Here is a 21,026-nt window from a genome sequence, read left to right on the forward strand (position 1 = left end):
TTTACGTTGTTAGAATTTCATTGAGTAATAGAGAGATCTTTATTCGCTAAAAGTCACTTTTTTTTCCTTGTCCATGGAGACTCCTAAAGGCGATAATTCCATACTCTGATTAGAAAGACATAACTACTTGATTGGGCCTGAGTTATTTAGGGCCTAACTTTTTTATTATTATTTCTCTAAATTTTTTATTATTATTTCTCTAAATTCTGTGCTCTGTATGAGTACAGAGACTGTCATAGTATTGACTCCATGCAGCCTTGATTTGTAGATCTCTTACATGCCTTAGAGTTTGAGTCAGGGTGGATTTTCCATGAAGGCTATTTGAGGTCTGTCTCATTTGAAGGTATTGGGTCTGAGACGTTAGTTCTGCAGTATGCTTCTTGGATCACGTGGGATCTGCAGTATGTCCTCGCTGCTGGAGAATGTTTACGTTATCAGTGAAGGAGAAATGTAAAGAAAATTAATAGGTAACATATGAGTGAAGAGTGGTAATCAAAGAATCCTTTTAAACAGCATTTTGTAAATAGTTGCCCATCATTAGTCTCACATACTGAAGCACTTCAAGTTTGGGTGGGATGGTGGTGTGTGTGCTTTTGAAGGTGTCCCGGAGAGTTTAGTGTGTGTGCTTTTCCTGATTAACCTGCTGCAGTCTCTGGCTCTTCACCCATTTGCCAAATGTGAAATGTGCTTCTTTCTTAAGAAGACGTGACAAATGAGCAGAGATAATTACATACGTGACAGAACAAGTCAAAAAAATGGGTAGAAACACTTAGCAGTTTGGAAGATGCCTAAAGCAGGCATCTTCACTTTGCAGAGCTTTACTGAATGCTGTATCTTCCTAACCCAGGTTAGTCCTCTGCCCTTTATTGTCCCCTCTTTCCCTCCACATAAAAGTAATAATTGTGGTAAGTGTGGAGCTTGTTTTTATTCCTCTATAACTCTAGTTTATTACAAGTTGGCTGTAGAAAGCATTTGATAGTTGGGAGAAAGAGGGGGAAAAAAAGAAACCAAACTTTGTGTTACTCTGCTTCCCGTTACAGGGGCAGTTTGATTGCTGCTGCAATGTCACTTAGAGGGAAAAAGTGTCTTTCAGTGGCAGTTCACTTCTTCCCATTCTGAATCAAGTTGCAATGATTTAATGTTTTAAGCAAGCAACTAAACATTGATTTTTAACTGGGCTGGTAGCTCCCTGATCTGTCTGCATAAATGCTGGTATTGATTATGGGGATATGGCAGGAAGGCAAGGAGGGAAAATGGAGCAGCATAGGACCAGCTCTTACAACAACCATCTGTATATGGGTCAGTTACATGCCAACGATGAAAGCCTCCTGCCTTGCTAGTAAGAGAAACTTTCATGAAATAGTTTGCCTTTTTTAGTAAAATTACTGTTTGAGAAGATAGTGCTGTAAAAAATGCAAAATATGTCATGAGTTCGTGATTCTTCTCTTTGACTCCCTTTTCTCGGTAAAGACCAGTGTTTATAACTGGTAATCCCTGGATTTGACAGAAAAGGGGTAAGTTGGCCCGATTCTCAATTGCTAAGACTAGCATTCATGAGCTGTATTGAGAATTGGTTTTGTAGTTCTTCCTGCTGGCTGTAGTTGGAAGACAGATTTTCATCACTGGAAATTTTCTGTACTAGTCTATGTAAAGCAAGCAGATGATGAGAAGATTTATGCTTCGTGACTTGATGTTTCAGACTTTCCTCTGAGTGAAAGTCACGCTCTGGATATATCCCCTGGAAACTTCTGAGTTGAAGTTAAATAAAAATGTATTCCAATTTGGTCATCCAAGCAAAAGAAGAATGTGCTGAAGAGCAGCTTGCTTTGTATAATGAATGTTCTCAGGGTCTTAATGCATTTAGTATTCTTGTTTTGGAGCTATATGATACTAAGGCTGTGGTAATTTTTGTTCTATATCTACCACTACTAAACAATTAACTCGAATTTCAATGATTATTATCAAGGAAGAATAATTTGGGTTGTCTTTGGAATCTTCCTTATCTCTTATTTGTGAGTGCATTTTGCTGTATTTGAACACAACCTGTGGCTTGTCCCAGCCTCTGTTATTTCACACAGGTTTTTGCTCCCTCCAAGGAAGTATATTAAAAAAATACCATTAGGGTTGCTAGGTTTGCAGTTGGATAAAAAGCATCAGTCACAAAGCCTGCAGGTGCAGAATGCCGATTCATGAGTGATTCTCAGAAAGGAGCCACTCTAAGAGGGCTATCAGAATTAAATAACTTTTTTTAAAAAACTCATAAATCAAAACGTATAGATCAGAATCAAGAAAATGTACCTTCTCTGCATTCTGTGCTTTATTTTGTGACTGTAAATTTATAGCTAAGGATTATAGCTTGTTTGTTAATACACTTTTTTCTCTAAAAGATCCCATAAAAGGTTCATTTTGCTAGATTTTCTGAAAGTAGAAATAAACTGTTGGACCATCTATTGCTTTTCATATAAATGGGATAAAACCAGCCTCTTTCAGAAACGCTTTAAATCCACAAGATATATCAAGATCAGAATTCAAAAAGCTACCTAATGACTTACCTTTTTCATTTATAAGGACAGTCTTATGGGCAGTTCTACTTGAACAGTATTTTTTGTCAGCCTTGTCTCTTAAGTACATAGGTTTATCGCTTTAAGAAGCAATTTGTCAGCAAGTAACTTCCTGTACAGTTACTTGGGTGATATTTACACATAATTAGTATATCACTATCTGCAATATAACTTGACGGCAGAAGACAACTTGTGAAGGCTCTGCAAGATAAGCCGTGGTACTGAGATACCACTTCCACTCCCTGTTCTTCACTCTGCTGATTATTACCATCTGTATGCAAGCCGCCGTGGAACAGAGCAGAGGTTTGTGCCTGAGTTCAGAGAGCAGGGGAGTAAACGGCGAGGGACAGTTGTGTTTTTAAATAACTGTACTTAATTCTCCACAGCTTGCTTCTCGTATCTGCAAGGTATTCAGCACAGCACAGCAGTATACACAGCAGTTGTGCATGCTGAGGTTTTTTTTCAAACAGAGCATAACTGTGCAGTGAAACTTCATATTGCTGTAGGATTCTCCAGATAACCATCCCAAAGTTTTCCACTTATATCAGTTATGTTTCCCAGCACTTCTGTGATACGGGAAGACATGATTTTTATTGTTACGGAAAGAGATAGTGAATCATACAAGTGCATGATGGTTTCTTCAAAGGTCATGGACAAAGTCTGTTCAAAGCCAGGAAAAGGAATTTGTTTTTTAAAAAAAAATTCCAGTTTTGCATCTTAAACTATTTACTTTGCTTTTCTGTCTCCTGGGTCTGTGTAGACCTAAACTGTCTTATATTAGGCTGTTTGGAATGCTGTATTTGAATCCAAGAAGTTTTGAAATCTGTGAAAAAGAATCCTACCTCTGTTTGAAATTTCGTAGTCAAGCTAATTCCTGCACCTTGTTTAACAGAAAGTTTTATGGTAAATATTCAGTCTTTTTGCAGACGGGTGCTAGGTCTTTTTCACAACACGGGAGCAAAGGTGGCTTCTCATCAAACTGTTTTAAAATGTAATGTTTTAGCAAAATACATAAACATCAGGAGTAAAAATAGAGTTATTGTGCCTCTCTTCATAGTTTTGTCCGGTTGTAGGGATACCTGCTCTGGTACCCAGCTCCAGATTGTGTTCCTGACTTCCATGTATAATGTTAATTTTGCTAGGTCTGAGAACAGGAATGAAGGATGCAGATTTTGGCGTTTAGTTTGCTTCTTTCATCCATAAATTAACTGAATCTGAAGAAGCAAAATGTATTGGGAATGGTACCTTTTTTTCCTTTTTTTTTTTTTTTTTTTTTTTTTAATTTAGACAGAAAATAAATAGAAATAAAAAGAAAAAATTGAGTTATTTCCAGAAACTGAAGTGGGTATTAAAAGTAACTAATACAGCTCACCATGAAGGAATAAATAATGGAATCATCTAAAAAATAAAATAAAATAAGTTGTAAAATTGATGGCATCTGTAATCAAATAAAGTAGGGAATTCCCTGCAACTTCTAAGAATCTATTGCCTATTTTAATAACAAATGGGGAGCTGGTTAACTTGAATGTATTTTTTTTTCTATGAGCTGTTCCATTTTCTTTAAAAGATGCAAGACTTAGTATGTATTGTAAAATACAGAGACCTACATAATTTAATTGTCAATGGACTATGTCTATAAATTAACAGGAAAAAGCTCCCAGCTTTACAATATAACCTTCCAGGCATTAATCTTTGTTACTTTCTTTCTCCTTTTCTGTTTTATTTTTGAAGTAGCAGCTAGCGCTTTGCAGTTACTCTGTCATGTTTTTACCTCCTGGTACTTTAGTGAAGGTAGAAGATGGTGCATGCATCTGGTGTGTAGGTAACAAGGTCACTTAACCACATCTGGGCTGCACTTTGTCATAAATTCTTCTGATTAGATGATCACGCTTATTTTGTCTTTAACAGCATGGAATTTCTTGTATTACGGCTTTTAAAGCAGTATCCTTTGCACAAGTGTGTTCAGTGACGTTTACTGTCCAGTAGTTATATTGCTGCAACTTATAACTGCAAAGCAATCGTTTGTGCAATTAAGATAAGGTTAAGTACTTGAAGCTGAAGTGAGGAAATGAAATCACACTGTAGTGTGGAATTATCCTTGCAGTGAAGTTCCACCCTTTGGATAAAATTCCACATCAGCAGCCAAAGTTGTCCCATCAGAACAGTAAAAATGCTTGTGGGTTCTTTGCCCTTTCAGTTGAAAAGGTGATTTTATTTCCTTTTTATTACTGTCTTGACAGAAATGTTGCAACATCTTCATCAACAGTTAGTGGAGTCTGAGCGCAGGACCATGACCTACCTGAAGCGATTTAACAAAATGCAAGCAGACTACCATAATCTCATTGGAGTCACTGCAGAGCTTGTGGATTCCTTGGAGGCAACAGTCAATGGCAAGATGGTAAGAGGTGACTTGGATGTGTACTTACTTCACTCCTTCCACCCCCCCAAAAATGGAATAGAGAATGCCACTAAAAAGTGAATTAAACTTCATAGTTATGAGCATTTCTGTAAGAATTGTGTCTCTTTACTGATGAAACACAGTGCTTGGGATGAGTTTCTTCCATTACCCCTGTGTACTAGGATAAAGGTAGTGCAGACCATGAGTTGAGTTGTGTTGGCTCAGAAATCTTGTAGAAAGTAGCATCATCTCACAAGACCTCTCAGATCTCTCTTGGGAGCCCCCTTTTGAGCTTTGGCATAAGCAGTGATTAGAGGCCATTTCTGTGATTGCTGACTGCAGTTCAGCCCATCAGAGATTCTTGTATATCTTAAAACAGCTGCCAGGTCTGCTTTATGTGGCACAGTGGCGGAAACAATCTTCTCTATTTACTCAAAATTTTGGTGAGGAAAACCTTTGTTCTCTGTTCTGCTAAGCTGAGCTTGTTACTTTAGTTGGTAAAGGGAACTGGTGGGGGGGGATGAATGAGTTGTTTACTGTATCAAATGGGCCACACATGTGTTCGACTGGAGAAAGAACATCTTTCTTATGGGTATTTTTAATACAAAGAGGTTTTACACTTCATCTTTTGTGCAAGCTGGCTTCAGTGCTATAACTTCAGTATAACCTGAAGATGATTCTTACGGCAGATGTTAGTGGCCTCTAGGTGCTTTTAAGGGATCTGTGAATTGTTAGCAGGGAGAATGACCTTGGAGTTCCTGTGCTGCTTGCTGAAATACCAGTATGTACCTTCCTCCTCTCATCAGCATGAAGATCTTGCAGCTTGCCACTCTGAAACTGGGATTACTGTCTGCTTATAACACTACTGCAGGGAAGAATTTGCCTGTATGTGTGGATTTTGTTTTACAGCAGATTAGGAAATGTATCTGCTGATACATTTCATGAGTTTCAAAAGCAGTAAGAAGCAGAGCAGTCATTTCCTGCCTACCGTTTCAGGCTTCATTGCTCTCTGCGGTGATATTCCCTTACATTCTGTGGTGGAGGATGGATGTTTGTTAAATTTTCTTTTTAAGCCTTGTACTGGGCAGTCATTTGAGCCTTTCCAAACGTGTCCAGTTGATGGTGCTCTTTCGTTAGGATTCTTGGTTTCCGTCACTCCAAAGTGGAACTGGACACTGAATAAAATAATGCTGAAATTGCAGCATTCTGAATTTGAAGGGTCTTGTTTTCTTGCTATAAGTGTCCCTATTCCCCTTTCTATAATCCCTCTCCTCTGATTTGGGGCAGCAAATAACTATTCTGCAATTAGGCAATTCTGCTGTGGTGTAGATTTCTCAGAACAAAAAGTAAACCTGCTGAGATGTTTTGCCTCGGAATATAAAGTCCTGTACTGCATAACTTATTTTATTCTCTCTTCTGTACAACTGTGATTTAAGTTCTACTCTTCAGATAGGTAACAATTCTGCATATATGTCTAATTCTGTGTTTATGTCTAAAGCTTAAAACTGCTTTATACTTACTGTTGGAGAACTTAATTCTTGATTGAGGAAAATCTATATGCAAACACTGGTGTGACAATTCACTATTTCTTCCAGATTCTGAAATTGCTTACTGCCAAGTTCTGAAAAGCATAACTGTTCCCTGATGAGGAGAGTTTACAATTTTTTAAATTTCTGAACAAAACTATTGTTTGAGTACATACCTTGCACTTGCATCAAGTGTGTGGTTTCTAGCCCTCAAAAACCCTGAAGTATACAAATGCTTGTCTGGTAGAATATGTAAGTTTTCTATAATCCTGTTCTCTTGTTATATTTCCTAATTTTTAGATCACACCAGAGTATCTTCAAAGTGTTTGTGTTCGCTTGTTTAGCAATCAGATGAGACAAAGTGCAGCACAAAGTATTGACTTCACAAGGCCTGGAACAGTAAGTATTAATGGTTGTGTGTGTTTTTTTTTTTCTTGTTTTGTTTTGTACAATACCACTTGAGCTGTATATTAAACAAGGGATTTGAAATAGCAAAAGATTAAAGATAACGTGTTCCTGTTTGCATAAGAATTTGGCGTAGTTTTGTTGATCTCGTGTGCTGGTGAATGACAGTTACGCAGTTTTAGCTGCATAAATATGATTAATTCTCTTGTTATGATAACACAGTGAGCTGTGCGTTTGTTAAAACTAATGTGTTTTTTTTTTTTTTTTTTTTTTTAATCTAAAAATAATAAGCTAATGTCTTGAGTGTGGTTTGATGGCATGTCTTAATCGATTTTAGTGTAGCTAAGAGGAGGTGGTTGCATTGCTCAGCTCTGGACACATGCTCTGTTCCTTTCTGCTGTCAGTGATGCTCCTATAACCCCAGAGAAAATTGGTAACCAGCTAAAGAAGGAGCATCAGACAGGATAATGAGAACACATGGGGAAAAAGGAGGAAGGGAGGACTTCCCTTTTTTTGCAAGAACTGTTGTTAGAATCATACACCTAAGCCAGCTTGTTGATTTATGTGATGGGCTTAGCTCCATATCTAAAGATCTTCAATCTTACCAATAAGCATCTCAGGATGCCTGTTCTTTTTTGTTTGTTTGTTTTCCTCCCTCTCCATCAGTCTCTTGTTATTGTCAGATGGATACAATTTACCTGGCTGCTTGTGCCCATTTCTGCTCTGCTCGATCTTTTCTGTCATTGTGGAGAGGGAGCTTTTTTTTCAGCAGCAGAACTGTCTTAGGGTAGTTTCTAGTGTCCATGAAACTGTGCCTGCGGGTGTGAAATATTACATGACTTAATGATAGTGTAAGAGCTGCTCAGTGGCACAGCCCATTTTAATACCTAGCTTGTTCAAATCTTTTCTAGCTTGATGTTTTTCAAATAAGTGTTAATATTAGAACTTCTCAAACATTTGAATAAAATAGTGTGCCACTACTTTAGAATGCCAAGCCAAATTCATGACTTAAGCTTATTATCTTGGCCATGGCAGACATTCACGTGTACTTAACTTTGCTGTAAAAGAGCTTTGTTAAGTGTCAAAGGAAAAGCAGGAGAAAATAAGATTCTTGTTCCTTGTTCTAGCCAAAATTTTTAATAACAAAACCAGTATGGGTACATTTTGTTCCTCTTGAAGATCTGTTACAGAAAGATGAGGAGATAAGAATATTCCTTTTTCTTTTTTTCTGTGTGTTGTTATTTTCAGAGGTAGATATTCTTCAAGCTGAATTAAATACCCTTGCTTCATTGTTAATGGTCAGAACTCCTGTCTCATTTAAGAGGTGCACTCTTTTGCAGGCTGGGTTTCCAGGGGTTCAGGAAGGAACCAGGATCTCTGTCAGCTACCTCAATATCAAGGATAGTCTATAATTCTTCTCTGATGTCCACCATGTCCATGGTGCATGGTCATGCCATATCCCACCCCTTATCGTAGCCCCACTCGTGCCAGCATTCTAACCAACAATTTTCTGGAATCTTCCATTATTCCTTATCAACAGCTTTCCAAGGTAATGCTTTGTGTACCCCAGTCATCTGCATTTTGCCATCTGGTGCGGCCACACGCCCTCTTCTGTCTGTTCCTGTACTTTAGTTGCATCAAGGCTTCCCTTCTTCTACACTTTCAAGTTGTTCCATTTGCGTAGTGCTGCCTTATAATTTCTGTTCTTTGTGTTATAAGTTGTCCCTCTCATCTCTTGAACCCTTTTGGGAAGTGGGCAGAGGGAAAAGTGTCATCCCTGTGGAAGTTGCTGATTTTTCTCTTTATCCACTGCAGAGTGTACAGAAGTGAATGAAGCTGCATCTTCACTGATAAACGCTGGGTGGATTACTGCTAGACATGTAGCCTTTAGCTATAAATGTCTGTTTCATTCTCTGTGAAAGAAGACTTTGTAAAATTTTCAGATCAATAAGTGATCGCTGAAGAAGTGGGTAAGCAGCAGTGTATAAACACAGTGTATCAGCCAGAATCTCTGTCACAGTTTTTAAGAACAAAATAGACCAATTACCATTTACCAGGAATGGTAGATGCTTGGTTGCTCTTCCAGGACAGATTAGTTGATGGTTCAAAATCTCTTCCAGCCATACTTGTTTTCTTCTACGAAATGATGCTCAAATGACTATCGACCTTCTGCATCATGTTTGCTTACTCCTGCTTCTCTAAAAGCATCTCTAAAAGCTTATTTGCTCTGGAAATGCATTTGCCACTGTACTTGTGTCAACGTGGCCACTTTAACGTAATCTTCAGCTATGTAGGTAGGTCAGAGAAAGAGGTTTTGATGGTGGTGGTTTTTCTGCCCTACTGGAAGTAAATTTTTGCCTCCTTTCTGTCCCAAATTAACTAGGTTAAGCTGAGTATAGCTGTGTTCTTTTGGCACAGTTGAATCTGTTTTTATATGAGGTTTTACTCGCATAACTCTTTCAGTGTGACTTTATGGCTCCCCTACCCGCAGTACTTGAGGCAGTTGTTGTGCCATCAAAGTTCTCTAGGGAAGGGCCAGGACAACTATAGCACTGAGTCTATTTAGATTAAGGGTTTCTCAGCTGGTTCAGGTCACTCCTTGACAGTGAGGTTATAGTAGCCACTGTGGTTGAAATCTAACACTGCTTCTATAAGCAGGCTCATGTACTCAGGCTGTCCAAGGCATCAGCCAAGTTATGGAGACAAGACTAATCACAGTCTTTGCTGTAGACCTTAACTAAAACGTAACAAGGTTTCCCAGTCTTATCCTTGTATCCTACTTGATTAATAATATTTTCTTGTTTGTTTCCCATGTAAAGAGTTCTGTTCTCATATGTAAACAGCAAACATGCAGAAACACAAATAAGTACGAAGAACAAATATATACAATATGTATATAGCCCCAAAATACTTCTAACCACTCCCTGCCTCTGTTGATCCGTGAAGCCAGATGAGACTGACTAAAAACCAAATTCAGACCCTTGGTCATTAAGGCATCACATTACTTTCTTTAGGGGTTCCAAATTCCTCATTGTTATACGCTTAGATGTTATTGTTCTATCCTTAAGTGGTTTCAGGTTTTCAGATAAGTTTTGGAATAAAGCTGGAGGCATCATGACCTAGACAACGTAGCAGAACATGTTTGCAGCATCTGTGCTGGATTTGTGTTGGAAGGTCCCATCACTTCTTGCTTATAATTAATTAGAGTCACTAGAGTGTGGTCTCGCCAGCTACACTGTCTCCCAAAATTCTTTCCACTGTAAGGAGCCGTCACCTGTAGAACCGCGGGGGGAAGAGACTAGCAGAGGGTTAGTTCCTTTGCTCATCCTCACCATTATGTTCATTGTGTAAGCAAGATAAGTAGATAAGTGAGATGTGATTTTTTTTTTAAGTCTATTTCTAAAGACTGTTTTCAGCCACTAAAAGTCTTTTTTTTTTCTTCTTCTTTTTTTCCTCTTTGCTAACAAAATTAATTAGGCCTTTATAATTTACCTGGGCTTTCAGTATTCTGGATTTGGCTTTGTCCCCCTGACACCATTGATGTCAGGCCCATAAATCCCTAAATATATTAATTTTGGTGGATCGGTATCTCTATATAGATTAGCAGTCAAGTTTGTCATTAGGTAAGAAGTTCCTTTTTCATTGTACTGATACACAGCCTTAAATTTCTACCACTTAGGGGATGTTTGGATGTTTGTTATGTTGTTTGGGAAGAATGGATGCTTGACTTCAGTCAGCTGTGCTGGCACAGCTGAGGACAATCCAAATTTGGGAGCAGGTTCTGAGAGCAGATGTTAGATGTTAAAGCCGTAAGTGCTGCTAGGAGGAGTGTATTTTTAGTTATCCCTTAGCTGTGTAATGAAGATTCTAAAGGCAATTAGGAGGTGATGCCTCAATTTTTTATTTACTGATAATTTCTGTCCTTGAAATAAATCATGCACAGATAAACTTAGGAACTCCTTTTTAGGAATGCAAGAAACTATTTTTGCTTTCTGGCTGCAAACAGGCATTCTGTAGTCCTGTTGACATTAAAGATCTGCCACTCTGTGCACAGTTGACATGCTCTAAGATCGTAGCATCATGCTCTGAGATGTGTACTTGGGCTTTACAGTGTATTTTGTAGTTTCTGCTACAGCATGCTGGTAGTTTTAGGATAGACTTGGAAGGAGGCCCGTATCAGTGCTGTAACCAAAATGATGCATTATTGCCCAAGGAAGTTAAAGAGCATGCCTTGGATTATATCCTTGGTAGCATTACTTGTCTGTAAACTTTATTTTGTTCACAGTGCATCGTACTTGGTGCACAGCTTTTATTGTCTGAAAAGCGGTATTGTATAATATAAAGGCTTGAGGTCTCAGGCTTTGAGCTTACAGTAAAAGCAGTATGTATCACTTACTAATGTGTGCTGTTACTGTACAAACATCAGCTTCCTGTTTTTTCTCCGGTAGTTAAAGGCCTGTCCTTTCATCCTGAAAGAAATCCATATCAGAAGGACAAATCCCCAAACTAGTCTTTCTTCCAGAACTGGCTTTGAGACTTGAGGCAAGACCAAAAGACTTTCCCAGTGTAATCACTCCGGTGAAATCATACTTAGTGAGGGTGTCTGGTGTTGGCTGTTGCCTTGTGCTCTCCTGTAAACTGTCTTGGATCTCGTTCTTCTGCAGAGCAGCTTTATGCCTCTTGCCAGCTCTGTGACCTTGTCAGTCAGCTTGTGAGCCTGATCTGCCGTCCATTAACAGGATGCATCTGGTGCACGTAGGGGGATAGAGGCCGCAGTACGGCGTTACAGATGGGAGATGTTTCTAACGCTTCTGTAAGGCCCTGTTGTATCGTAAAGCTTTTTTTTCCTAGTTGCAGTTCAACGTTATCCCCATCTTTGATCGTCTTGCTTGACATGTGTGCTCCTGAATTGAGAGAGAAGGAATCTGAGAAAATTGTCTGAGCAAAAGGTCTGCATCTAAGAACAGGAGGTCAGAACACCAGTTCTGACAAGTTGATAAAACATTCATCTGAAGATTTTAATCAGATTCCTGACTCTCTAATGTTTGTTTGGGCAGGAAATTGATGTGGGTAATGGTGGGTAAATTTGAAGTGAATAGTTTTAAATACAGGTGCTTAATATAGTCCTTTCTATTTGTAAAACACCTGATAAATTGTTTTACCTTTTTTTTTCCTTCTTCTAAAACTGATTTGTCCGGTGGGTGAGAAACATGGGTTGTAGTCTTCTGTTGCATGCAGCTGCATCTGTTTAATATACATCATTATGCCTAGAGGATTCTGTCTCTTTACTGGCTGGGATTTGATCCTCTGAAGTGTTGTACGTTCAGTCCCCATCCAACGTAGCTCTTAAGCATGGGCTCAGTCTTAAACCCAGGAATAGATTTTTCCAATTCATATACGATGCACACCTTCCTGGAATTTCTTGGATTAGGGCTACTGTAATAAGTTTCTCTAAATTTTGGATTAAAGGAAAAATGGGAAGCTCTTCTTCACATGTGCAGTCTCCATCAATAGTCAAGATGTGTCTTAACCACTGGAAAATGGTTCTGTGACTAGAAGGCTGTATAGTTGATTGCATATATTGTTCCTCTGTCACGAATAGAATAAATACCCATTATTTTTTTGCTGCTGTTCAGTTTGATTATACTTACCTGTCACTCCAATTAGTTGAATTAATCTCCCTTGCAAGATTTAGATGTCTTTTGGCACAGCTCTTTTGAAGCTGGGGGGGGGGGTACTTCTGTCACACTCTGGACAAAAGCACCAGTTCTTTGAAGTTAGTCCGTGAGTTACAAACTGTAAACAGGGTGGATTTTTTTTTAATTTGTTGGAAAAGCCATAAAGACTAGCATGTTTTGGTTTGTTTCCCCATAGTATGCACTTTTTTCCTCAAAAACTTTATACTGCAAACATGAACATGCCACCAAGTTGTAATAGTTAATGGCAGCCATTCTGTTTCTTATTTGTCATAATATTTTCAGCATCAGCAGTCCACACAGAATGTGGAAGACACAGAAACAGAAGTCACTTTTTATTATTCTGAGCTGTTCAGAGTGAATTCACCAAGCATTATGTGGATGTACTCTCTTTCACTGCCAAATACTTACAGGAAACAGCATGTAGTGTAACTAAGCTTTTCTTAGGATGAAGTACTTATTTCTTCCCCGTCCCTGTCCATGGGATGATTCTTACATGTTGTTGCTTATATGTGATAAAGAAGAAACAGACCTGCCTTCTTGTGTAAAGAAAGAGTTCTTTTTTTCTGCTGTCACAGAATGTGATGCCTTTTTCACATTAATCTGCTACCTGCAGCAATTTGGGCATCTTCTTTGAATGCACAGTTACATTCCTCATCTCTAAAGGTAAGGCATTGCCATCAGTAGGGATTTCCACAAACTTTTCCTGTTACTGTCCTCAAATCCTTTAATGTCATCCTTGTCTTGATGCCTATGGACGTCTTCATTGACTTAGGTCACAAGTGTATTGAAATTTCATCGTGCCAGAGGTTATCTCCTGGTTTCTTTTTGCTCATTTGTTGGTTTATCTTAATGTTGCCTACTGTGTTAAATTTAAGTTTAAATTGCCTTAGCCAGGAACTGTGCGCGCGTGTGTCTGTGTTCACACATGTATAGCGCTGGGGGAGTTAAAATACTCATTCACTTTAGGGAATTCAACTGCTCTTTTTAGATATTAACCTGTTGTAGGTTAAATCAGTTTAATATGATAGTCTAAGTAAAGAGAACATGGATGTATTACTAAACTACTCAGACCATGAATTATCTTTGATTTTTTAATTCAGTAGCTAAATCATAGGTTTCCTTCTAGAGACTTTTCCTTAATGTAGCCTTGGAATCTTTTGGGATGAGGAATAGGTAACATTGCTGGAACACCTCAGATTGTTTCAACTTTCATTATATGCTGGTGAGAAATTCCAGCCAAGTATGAAGAAAATGCACAACTCCTTTCTCGGAACCTGAGGTCTTCTGATTGATACCGTATTCATTGGTACCTGTCTCTTTAGCGGCTTCAGTGCAGAGAACAGCAATTCATGGATCCACATAAATGTGTCAGTGCTTGGTACATAGCTATTCTAACAGACAGTTGCAATGGAATAATGTGCAGACTAGGTATGTTATAAGAGAAACACTCTAATTTCAGTCCTAAAACGTAAAGTATGGGGAATGGGAGAAGATGCTTATACTTTTCTTTTCAAAGCTAATACTAAGCTAATTTTAATTTGTTGTTTTCTTAGAACTGTGCATTTCTCTGTGATTTATTTCTGTTAACTTGTTTTTTTAATCTTCTTTATTTTAATGTGTGCCTGTTTGCCCATAAAGGGATATTACTCTATGAGCCCTTGTGATGACGGATATGTAAGTGTCTATATCTTTATATCCTTTCACATTGCCTGCTGCAGTCTGTCACAGTTTGTTTCCCTTCATTTCACAATGTGTAACAATTTTCTGTGCATTTTAACCTGTCATTACATTAACTGTATGGTTCATACAGAGCCAAAAACATGTGCAAGGCTTGGAATTTATGCATGCAGAACAGACTAGAAGTTCTAAGTAACCTTATGGCTTTTAATACATGTAACACAGCATGTCAGCAAAAGAGCAGCTTTGTCCACAACTTTTCACATGAAACACAGCTTCTTTATAATACGCGGAAAACTATTGTTTCTTCCATGTGAAAGTCAGTGTATACAGCCTGAAGTCTGTGGAGTGTGCCAACACCGCCTGATCCCACAGCTCCTTTGAGTAAGCAGATAAATATCAGTACTTAAGACAATGCAGTAAATTGAATTGTGCTTGTTAGAGGTGCGTCTTATTTTTTGTTTGTATTTTTAATTTGTAAAGTGAAACTTTGACAGTAGTAGATATTATCAAATTGTTTCATACAATTAAAATGGCCCTCTTTCATTGAAAACTGAAAAAGCAAAACAATATTTTGTGTACTGCCTGTGACTTCTGTAACCCAGATGGAAGTCTGTATTCTGGCAATATTGCAAATACACCATAAGTATCTAATTTTGCCCGTAGTCAGTGCATTCTTTGCAAAGAGAGGAAATGAGTCTCCTTCTGAGTAACTCAGTATGTAATCAAACCATAAAAGTGATTGACACCAATTCTGAAAAATATCAGTCAGCTTTCTACTTGAAAATCATCCATATTTGTGTTTGTGGATTTTTTATTATTATTATTTTTTTTCTGCTTTGTTAGGGTAAAACAAGATTTCACTTTTCAAGGAAAATTGTACTTTTTCCTCAAATGTATTTATTCCTCACCTGGACCTACAGTAACCTGGGTGCACAATCAACTTCCTACTTAAAACGACATTTTATTTTGAGAAATAATCGCTGAATGCAATGGATTATTCGTTATGTGCTTCTTTTTTGTCTTGACATAGAGAACGTAACTCATGTTCACCTGTGTGACCACAGGTACCAGAAGACCACCTCTACCAAGCAACCTGTTCCTGTCGATGATGTGAATGGTCATACTGGCCACCTTTAGCTTGGTGTTTAGTATTCTGTTCCCTTTCATAATGGTCTCTTTTGAGATTGAGGAAAGCTGTTTACAGATGGGAAATTGTGAATGAAATTATCTTTGCTAAAGAAAAGTTTTGCCCTTATGCAGGCAGTCTTAGTTGCATATAATTTTATACAATGCAGAATGTGCTATCTTACAGTGCAGAATTATATATAATTTTTAAAGTGATCTGGCTAATTTGGAGATATTTCTTGAATACATAGTTTGGTTTCCTCTAGCATCTCCTCACTGTTTTTTATATATAGTATTTTCTTTTTTTGTCATCTCTTGTCATTACATTATCACATAGCATTGCAGGGTGACTTTTTTTTTACATACACTTCAGGTCTCTTACAGAACCTGTTTTATATGCCAACTAGAAAGTTTTCATACCAGCATATGTCTAGTATAAGTAAGATTAAAAAAATAATAATTAAAAGCATTTGCAGATCTTCTTATGAAATAAATTTGCGTGGTCCCAGTAGAGACTTGCCAGGTTACACAAGCTCAAAACCTAACATGCAATAAGCTGCATGTAGCAGTCTTCTTGTCACTTAGTGTGTAACGGATGAGCTGATCATACGCATTTGTGATTTCTAATCGTACGTACAAATTAGCTAGAACTTTGGCTTTATTCTTTGTTTATTTATCACATCTTAGAATTTGCATTGCATTTACACTGAATTTTATAGTGTATTTTCACAGTGGTAGCTGAGGTCAGAACCTGGCTTTCAGCTTCATCCTTCAGCATATTATGAATATATAAATCAAATTGTAAAGTGGAGATGATTTGAATACAGGACTACAGTATTTGATAAAATCAGTTGTGTTTTTGGCTTCCAGATGAAATGCATCTGTTTTCTTTTATAAATACTGATATTTTTTTCCCTTTGAACTTCTTTATTTTATTCCATGCTGTTCATATTCAAGCCTTTCTTCTTTCAAAAATGAAGGGCTGCCATCTGTGGCTAATCTGCACCGTGACAAAATTACTTAATATGGCACCTGGTTTGGCTTTGGTAAGAAACAATACAAACATAAGTCATACCCCGTGATCCTACCAGAATGAGCTATGCTTGGGCTGTTCTCTTGTGTTTCTCTTCTTTCCTTAAGACACCTCTTTTCTGCATGTGCTTTCATTATGGAAAAATGGTTCTGTCCTATGGTTCTGCATGAAAAGCATTTTGTTTGAGATTAAGTCTGTTAATGTTGGGAGTCAGGTATTGCAGATAAGTCATGTATGCTGTGTGTTCTTCAGATTCATTCTTTGACTGGCACTGTACAAAATACTTAAGCAGAAGGTTGAATTAGTATTTAACCTATTCTGGGAAAGGTAAGACCAGGGAAAGGGCATGGGAGGAAATGCTAAGGTTAAAATACCTCCTGAAAGCAAATCTTTTTCATCTGAGAAACTGTTGGTAAAGAGGAATTGACTAAGGAGGGCACTGTCTGGAGAATAATGCTGGGTGCCGACTGGGAAAGATACCTTTGGTAGTGCTGCTGACTGAGTTTCTCTCTGTGGCCCTGGATTCATCACCTGGAGATGAAGATTGTAACGGTTCTACTAGCCTCGTAAGAATATTAAGGATGTTATTTACTGTAGAGTGCTTTTAGGGCAATGAATGCAAAGTGTTGATGGTTTAACTTTATCTCATGCAATTATTTAAAAGCAGTTGTTATAAGTTCGTTTCCTGCATCCAAATACTCACTCTCTCGCCCTGTGCCCCCCTTTCTTCCTCCCTTCTCTCCCCTCTCCAACACAGCGTGGCTGGAATGTTTGCACTATTGCCACAGAAATGACAAAATGAGGGTTCAGCATTTGGATTTAAGAACTAACACCAAGAAAGAGAATAAAAGATCTCTGAGGATTTTTTTTTTTTAAAAAAAAAAAAAAAAAAAGAACCCTGCTCTGCCCATTTTCATTATAGAAAGTAGTCCAAACTGTCAGTTGAGACTTTATAATTAAGTTTTTCCTCATTTAAATTTATCCCTTTGTCCCTAAAACTAATTTTAGAAGACTACATGTTTTTATATGTATCTGCAACAAGGAAGTTTATTTTTAAAAGCAGGTGGCTAAAGTTTTGCAAAGAACGTAAAAAGAGTTTTGATAATTAGTTTTGTAACAGGGCAGGATTTTGTTCCTGAGTATCTCTTGGTTTTGCTTTCTGTAGTAGGAATATGTTGAGGGAGGCAGGCTGGTTAGGCTGGAACTCCTGCCAGAGGTAAAGTGTGTGAAAGCTTGGCCTTGGAGCTACTGCGTACAGAGATAATGGTGAAGAAAATGTCTTTCTTCCACTGACCAGAATATATGGCTTAATTGCACTAAAGGTGCTCCTGATTTAATTAAACCCAAGAGCTGCTTTGTAGAACCCAGCTGTGTTTGCGGTTTTTCCTTTTATTAAAGCTAATGCCCAAGTCAAGAACTAGAGCTTAACAGAGCTTTCTGGGGTTAGGTTATGTAAAGATGTTTAACTGGGCAAATATCCTGAGACTGGGAAATGTCAGATAGCACCAAAGAGGAGAAACAGAAGTGAACAAGCAAACAAATGTTATCTTGTGAACTGTGCAAAGAGGTGCTGAGGCCGAAGAGTTGTTTGCTTTGGTGAGCTGCCTGGAAGGAGCTGTGTAGTACACATTGCCCCCCACAAGGAAGGGGAAGGGGAAAGGCACTTTGTGAGGGGGAGAAGAGCACTTTGCTTAAGGAACAGGAGTAGTCAACCAAGTTAAAATGAAATGTTAGAATGGTTCTGCATTTCTTCCTGTTAATTAGAAAAGATAATGGGACTCTTAGGGGCAGAAAGTGAGGAGAAGCAGAAAGTAGCATTGGGGTATGTCTTTCCTCTTTCAAAATATAGTAGGATAAGAAGATGAAAAGATGAGGGTCTGTGGCTACAGGTAGTCTGGACATTAAATAGAACGGTCAGTGTTAGTTGGTACTGTATTTGGATCACTTGTTTGAAAATTAGACGTTGAAAATGCAGAGGAAGAAAGGAGATCTCTGCCTGTAATGTGGTTGCATTCTTTCTTATCAGTGGTGCTGCCTGTGGTCAGTCAGACTCCAAAAGGAAGGTACAGAGAAAGACAAACCAGCCCTGAGAATCTCTCTGTCCTGCCTCATTGAACCTGACATAATATAAACAGTATCCAAGTTGCTTTCCCAGGAACACTGAAAGCCTAAGAAAGCTGCTTTCATCCTGCGTGGGTTCTAGAGTGGTAAACCTGGGTATGAGCAGGAAAGCGAGTGCAAGAAGGCTGGTGGTCCAGCCCATCCACCATCGAGGTGGTCCTGCCCTCAGAACACAAGTATGGGGTCGGCATCGTTATCCAGGGCCTTTTTGTGTGTGGTAACTACGAAGCCAAACCTTTTTAAAGAATTTGCTGCTCTCTAGCTGCCACCTTAAAACTAATTCCATAATTAATAGGATATTGTCCTGCTTGTTCTGATTGATTTAAAAAACCCTTTTTTCAATTGAAGTGTCTTTAGTTTGAAATTTGTAGAAGCTTTCACAATCTTACACTTAGCAGAAAGGTTTATTTGTGTAGAAGAGGGATGCATGTTTCTTTACGAGTTGTGTATCCTTTAGTTGGATTTTGGTTGGAGCACATTTTTCTTTTTGTGCCAGCAAAGGACGAGTGGGTAAAAAAGATTTTGCGGAGAAGCAGAGAGCTTTTATATTCATCTATTTCCTCTTAGTAACCTGCTCTGTTTCTTTTCTCACTGCTGTTCTTTGTGTCACGTTTTTGTCTTCAAGGGCTCAAGGTCATTTCTTTTGCTTTAGCATGCTAGAGTGTGCCACTTTCTTCTGTGTTTCCTTTAATGGAGGAGGGTGCTAAGGGAGCAAGAAAATGATTTGTGACTTCACTTGCACACTCAGGTGCAAGACTGTAGTTTTCAATGTGGAAAACAATTTTGTTTAAACAAAAGTAAACTTTTGATATTTATTAAAAAAAATAAAAATAAATGAGGGAAAGACAGTTGAAGTGTATGTGATACTTTGAAAGACTTCTCCACTGTGTAAAATAAACGTGTGAGAAGTGCTGTCAAGACGAGTTAATTTTGAAGTGCATGACCTGTTAATTAGCTATTGTGTACAGGTCATTCATTGACTTAAATGTAATATAAAATGCTTTCTAATGCCCATGTAAGCTTATTTCACATCTGAGAGAGCAGTTCCTTGTATTACAAAGGATACCCATGAGGTTCATGAAATCTAGCACGTTCAAGAACATGTCAGCTGGTGTAATTCAATATTCTCTATGGTACTGCATGCCTTTTGTCTACTAAATCCCTCAGTTTTAAATCTGACAATAGACACGGATTATATAGCTCCCCTTGAAAGAGACCAGGTTAGAAGAGGAGACTGGTTTTAAAGACGTAAGTGGTAATGAGAGATTTTTTACAAAGTAAGTAGTGAGGTCAATACAAAAGAAGACACGGAATATTCTGTGAATGTGGCATGTAGTTGACATCAGAATGCATGATATGAAGCGCTTCTGTGCCAGAACTGCTGCTTCTTGGCTCACCTACAGTTAGCGCTAGCTAAAAAATATTTATTAAACCAGACAACTCTCATATCGTGTTGACATTTTGACTTGTGCAACAATGGTGCCTTCCTGTGCCCTGTGTCACACTGCAGCAGAGAGCAAATACCCAGGCTTAATTGAACTTACCTAGGCAGAACCCCTGAGAAATGGCATGCAGTTCCACATCCCTTTTGTCTGTACTAGAATGGATAGTATTTTCTTTACATAATTATAATTGTTTATTTAGGTGTATGTTAATATCAGGCAGAGTGATAACATTAGTATTGACAAGAGTGAATTGTAGCAAACTTGGATGCTGAAATACATGGTAGATCTCCACTGGAGAAGAATTGCAGCTTTAAGGTAATACCATTTTTAAAGTCAGTAAATGTTTTTAACAAGGTCTTCATCTTTCTTAGTGGGCTTCAGATAGTATTTTTTGCTACCCCCCCCCCCCTTATTTATTTTTAAATGCTCTCAGTGTAGGTAATACTTGGAGTATGAAAGTAAAGATAATATAACTAGATCATAACACAAGATGTTTTAACTTTTGAACTACTCTGAGGGAAAATAAATGAAAATATTGAAGTCCTCACCTTTTTTTTTTTTTTAGCTGTGTTTCTAATTTGAAATGTAGGTTTTATAGGAAAAGAGCTGCAGAACTTGAGTGAGATGATTCACTATGGACCTCATTAATGACACTCCTGATATGATATTTGGACTCATCTGTTGTGATTTCTTTTTTTTTTTTTTTTCTGATCCAGGCTTCCACAATGTTAAGAGCATCTATAGCACCTGTGTAAGTACTTATTGCGGAGCTACAATTATATCTGTAAAGAGTAGGAGGAGGGATTAGTAAACTGAAGTGTGCTGCCTGCGGTCTGCAAATGAGAATCAGTCTGTGTGCTTCCTCTGATCTCAGTGAGCATTGCATGAAAATGTCGTGTGATCAGTATTCTTCTGTTGGGCAGGTTCAATAACATCCTAATTTCAGCAGGATGTTGCTAATCCAATAAAACTGCCACTCCACACCTGTGAGTTGGCTGCTTTATTTTCTTTGCTGTTTCCGCACAGTACGGTC

The 21,026-nt window shown here is 38.1% G+C and overlaps 1 protein-coding gene across 4 annotated transcripts in view; it reads left to right on the forward strand.

The window, feature by feature from the left end:
• ARMC9 (armadillo repeat containing 9) overlaps positions 1–21,026 on the forward strand; it is a 63,301-nt gene that overhangs the window by 8,413 nt on the left and 33,862 nt on the right. For 2 of the 4 annotated variants that reach the window (XM_035334612.1, XM_035334611.1), the window contains exons 8-11: positions 4,802–4,959; positions 6,786–6,884; positions 14,228–14,263; positions 20,710–20,744. In XM_035334612.1, the coding sequence (XP_035190503.1) occupies positions 4,802–4,959; positions 6,786–6,884; positions 14,228–14,263; positions 20,710–20,744 (328 nt within the window). The remainder of the gene's footprint in view (positions 1–4,801; positions 4,960–6,785; positions 6,885–14,227; positions 14,264–20,709; positions 20,745–21,026) is intronic. The other 2 variants (XM_035334614.1, XM_035334613.1) reach the window with 1 other exon arrangement.

The sequence above is a fragment of the Oxyura jamaicensis genome, chromosome 9 (assembly GCF_011077185.1).
Source record: "Oxyura jamaicensis isolate SHBP4307 breed ruddy duck chromosome 9, BPBGC_Ojam_1.0, whole genome shotgun sequence".
Taxonomy (NCBI): domain Eukaryota; kingdom Metazoa; phylum Chordata; class Aves; order Anseriformes; family Anatidae; genus Oxyura; species Oxyura jamaicensis.